This window comes from Gymnodraco acuticeps, unplaced genomic scaffold (assembly GCF_902827175.1).
Source record: "Gymnodraco acuticeps unplaced genomic scaffold, fGymAcu1.1, whole genome shotgun sequence".
NCBI lineage: Eukaryota > Metazoa > Chordata > Actinopteri > Perciformes > Bathydraconidae > Gymnodraco > Gymnodraco acuticeps.
The window spans coordinates 1-4762 of NW_022990044.1; the positions used below are offsets into that span (position 1 = coordinate 1).

The window sequence follows — 4762 nt, forward strand, 5'->3', positions numbered from 1 at the left end:
CGGGTGCCCGTGGCCATGGCCGTGTCCGTGTCCATGAGTGTGTCCGTGGGGTCCTCCTTGCCTGCTACCACCGCGGCCACCCTGGCCCCCTCCGCCGGGCCCTCCGCCATACCTGGCCGGTACCTCATCTCCAAACCGCGCCATTCTCTGGACACCGAAATCCAATCTTCACGAAGCAGCGGAGAAGGAGACCAATGCTCAGCTGTGCAGCCACACAACATTACATCCCATCTGGATCGGAACGTCTCATATGCACAACGGGTTGTCTTGTTGGTCTAATGCTGAACACCTGCACCCGGCGAGCAGTTATATGATGCTTTTAGCAGACGAGGACGCCCATGTACTGTCTCCTTCTCGGTGCGTCTCTGCCAACGGCCAATTGTGGGTGTGAGGAAATGAAATGTGCGGTCGTTTGGCTGACTGCTTGCACTGTGGGGTAGTGCTGTGGGGTGTCTCAGTCTAAGTCGGTTCTTATGTCCGTATGAAGCAGGATTCGCCCCCAACATGAAATCATGGGGAGACTGTAGCGACTTAACATGAATGTTTCATGTTCTCCATGGTTCATGCCTGTATCAGAGCGCACCGCAGCCTCCTGCACCTTTCTGCACGATTTATTCCTTTACTCTCATAACAGCGTGTAATCGAAATGTAAACGCCTTTAATATCACACAGGCCTCAATAAATCTGATTTCGAATATAAATCTGAAAATAATTAACAGCCTAGAGCTACGGCCGTCACTAGCGTCCAACTTGGCATTTTAGAAACAGAGACTTAAAAGGCATCGAAAAGGGAAAAAGCCACTATTATTTATTTATTTAAAACATCCGCAATGTTTGGCACAGTGTGGCAATAATGGGGCTCCCGCCACCTTACAGTTGTTTTACTAGTGCGCTCTGACAAGCCTTGATACCAGGATATTGTGACATTTGTTATTAATGCGTATTATTCAGACTAGACAATCTCGAAGAGAAAGGTGAAAGAAAAATACCGTTTTCCTTTGAAATATCAGTGTCATTGCTGTCGAGCGTTGAAGATCAAATAATGTTCTCAAACGAATTCAATAACATCCTCCTTCGTTGCATCCATCATCTTCTCTCCGTCACCTGCGCGGCCATCCAGAAGCTGAGAAAGGGACACACGGACCGCGTCGTCAAAGACAAGGGTATGCCGGCCGCTTCTCCGCCGTCTTACACCCTCTCATGATCTTGGTTTGGCTGTTCGAGGTGCAGTAGTGCCGAGAAAGTCCCTCACCATACCCGCCCCGAAAAGTCTACCTTCGTCCGCACTGATAAGCCCAAATGTCCTGGCAGAGCGTCTTTTCTCTCTCTCTCATTGGAGTAGGGTAGAGCGTTCCTCACGGCCTCCTCGCTCGTCGTCCAGCAGCCCCAAGGGGAGGAGGAGGAGGGACAGACGGACGGACGGACAGATAGATCGGTGAATGGATGAAGAAAAAAAATGAAAAGGGAGGGGACCGACTGTTTTTTTGGAATTCTAGCCGGTGTCTGCCTATAAATCAAATAAGTCGCACCGCGCACAAAATCGTTGTCTCTCAGTGTGTGTGAATTATAATGTGAGCCTGCTCGGTTCTGCAGCCGCAGCACATGACGCACGCAGCCTGTCCAACTTCCAAACATATGTCACGCAGGGAGGCATCGACATAGCCTGTTTATTTTAAGGTGCTTCAGGCTGCAGCCCTGACCAGTTGGACGGTACCTCTCAAGCAGCCCAACTCATATGTATCTCAGATAATGCGTAAAAGAGCCTGTTGGCGTAGAGGGTGAGGTGACAACTATGTGACTGTGTTTCTCATTTCCGTCCACCTCTGTATGAGTGGATACTTCATAAAGACCTAATAAGAATGCTCATTATAGCCAGATGCACGTGTGACGGAGAGGAGGGGTGTTGGCATCATGCAGCTTGTGCAAAGATACAGCTGCAACCAAAGCTCACAATGACTGCGCGCACACGGGCGCGTGAGAGAGTCTGCGTGTGTTTGTGGGAAGGTGGAGGGGGAGGCTATTCTTAGCAACAGACATTTGGAAATTAATGGACGAAGAGAGCTCTCTCCTCCCTCCCTCCCCCGAAACAAAGTCGAGGATGTTCTTCCCTGCTCTCCTCTCCTTTCCTTTCCTCTCCTCTCCTCAGGGCTTTTCTCATGGCTTCAAAACACGGGAGCCAAGGTGCGACAATATGTGTCATAGGTACAAATATTGTCAATGACATAACAAAGACAAAGTGAAGGGACAAAATGTCGATATATTATAGTCTGCAATCCCTTTAAGACAAGTTTTTCCCCCAAATAAATTCAATACACTAATTCTATGCCCAACACTGCAATGTTAATGGTGAAACAAATTCAGTTTTAGCATGAATAACTATTGTCTTTGACTGAAGGGAAGTCTTTATTGGGGCTGTTCATTGAGAGTGATTGCAAAGACTGGTCTTATATTCAATGAATGTCATGAGGCACTCTGGTAAACTGGTGCCACGTTACCCTGACCCCCGTATGTGGGGGGGAAGGCAGCAACCCACAACATCTTAATACGACATTATTTTACTCTATTATGTGACCTAATTGATTGACTCCAGTAAATATCCGCCTCAGTGAATGGGAAATGGTCATACATACAGATTTAAGGATGACCGGGAGAATTAATCTACCCCTTTGAAGAAATTGAATTAGTAAAGTAACATTACACGTGCAAACGCCAATCAATAACAGCACGACCTTAAATGTCTATTCGATATGTTAGAAAGGGATCGTTTTTCCTTGTGTCCACTTTAGCAAGGCTTCCTGTTGTGAGAGTTAGGCTGACCCCACCACAAGGGCATGAAGGAGAGAGAGAGAGAGATAAAATCAGGCTGATAGATAGATAAATAGATAGATAGATAGATAGATGGATGGATGAATGGATGGATGGATGGATAGATAGATAGATAGATAGATAGATAGATAGATAGATAGATAGATAGATAGATAGATAGATAGATAGATAGATAGATAGATAGATAGATAGATAGATAGATAGATAGAATAGATAGATAGATAGATAGATAGGATAGATAGATAAGATAGATAGATAGATAGCAATGTCTAATGTTGATATCATTCTAAGGCCCATGGACAGCACCAACATCAGCACACATTCCATAATGTGCTATCAGGACCATGGAGAGCGCCTTAATAAGACATTTGAAAGGGGCCTTATTAGGCTTTTGGGGGGGTTTCCCTGTCCTGTAGTGTGTTATAGGTTTTTGAGCATAAGCTTATAAACCCAAAGAAACGCATTAGAAACATAAAGAACAAATCATTATGAGATGTATAATTTGCAAAGAAATGCACAAACCTGTGTCTATGTAATTATATGATGCCTTATTAGTCCATTTATTGAATATGTCAGAAACAAAACAAACAACAATTATAATAATAATTAAATTAAAGAGAAGCAGAACAACAACAACAAACAATTCAAGGTACAAAAAGACAACAAATAAAATAAATGCTCAAATAGTCTCTGTCATGTTCAACAGGGGCAAGAAGAAGCGTAAACACTTTTCTGGTCCTACCCCCTCTACATTTTTGTTGAAAATAAAAGATTAGGTCAACGTCATCAGCATCCATGATATTGGATTGATTGTTTTTAAACCAATATTTTCTTATGTACAAAACAACCAAAACGATGTAATTATGCCTTACAGTTTAAATAGTTCATATTATCCATACGATGCGATGGGTGTTCAAACAGCGGATGCAGTTTGTTACACACTGTCTCATCTCAGCTCTCGGAAAAATCTGCAAAAGTAAAAACCTACACAAAATACATGATGCGGTGAGGACTGAATGCATTTCTTTTCTGCTTTTAAAAAAATGGTCTTCCAATTTGTTGTGCTGTTGTATCCTGTGTACGTGTGTGTTCACAAAAGTGTGTGTTTATGTTTGGGTGTGATGATCTGTGAAATGATCTATTGCCCTTCAGAGCCGGAGCCAGCAGCCTTCTGTCCAAACCTGTTATTCCACACAGCCAGCAGCAGCAGAAGCACTGAGGAGCAGTAGCATGCATTAAACATTGTTACCTCACAAGAACACATACACTGTCTCTATAGAAGACACAGAGATACACAAGCATATCTGTGTATTTATAGACTTGGCAGAGAAAAATAATGCAACATGATGTAGGCTGCCTGCCTGTTGTACTGCAGTATCTTTGTGAGTGTACATTTGTCAAGAACTAAAATGTTCTTTTTTTAAGAAAGGGGTACATAAATGCTTTTTGCAACCAAATACAATTATATGACAACACTTAGGCTTGTCACCATCATTAAAATAGTATTATATATTTCGGTGTGATTCAGTGATTTAAGTGATTGCCTTCAGGTAGATTTTGTTTGGATGCTGAAATCTGTGAGTAAGCGGTAGCGTCAACAACCGCATCTTCTCAAATACAATGTAATTATTCTGCCCATATATATGGATACATGTGCTTCTGATGACTGTTCTCTGTTGTTCTTCCTTCAGCTTGTTCATATGGTAGGTAGCTGTGAGGCTGGAGCTCTGAGGCGAGGGCCTAAAAAGGAGTGTCGAGACTCAATGATTCATAAGGCTGAATAATTCAATGGCCGAATGCATGTAGAACACTCCGCCCCTGCTGAACCCGGTCCTCCACAGAACCAATGCAGACTTCCATGTACACCTCTGCAAGGCTGCATCATATACAGCAAAGTATGGTTTGCAGCCATCTTTCAGTAAATGATATGTGTCAA

General features: G+C 43.4%; 1 protein-coding gene across 1 annotated transcript; it reads right to left on the reverse strand.

Annotated features, from left to right (window-relative positions):
* Positions 1-7: 7 nt before the first annotated feature.
* LOC117545667 (voltage-dependent P/Q-type calcium channel subunit alpha-1A-like) lies at positions 8-1603 on the reverse strand (the record flags this gene model as incomplete). The annotated part of the gene is given in 1 exon segment (XM_034215528.1): positions 8-1603. A coding segment is annotated over 1 exon segment (137 nt), but the record flags the coding sequence as incomplete, so codon positions are not given.
* Between the last annotated feature and the right edge of the window lie 3159 nt (positions 1604-4762).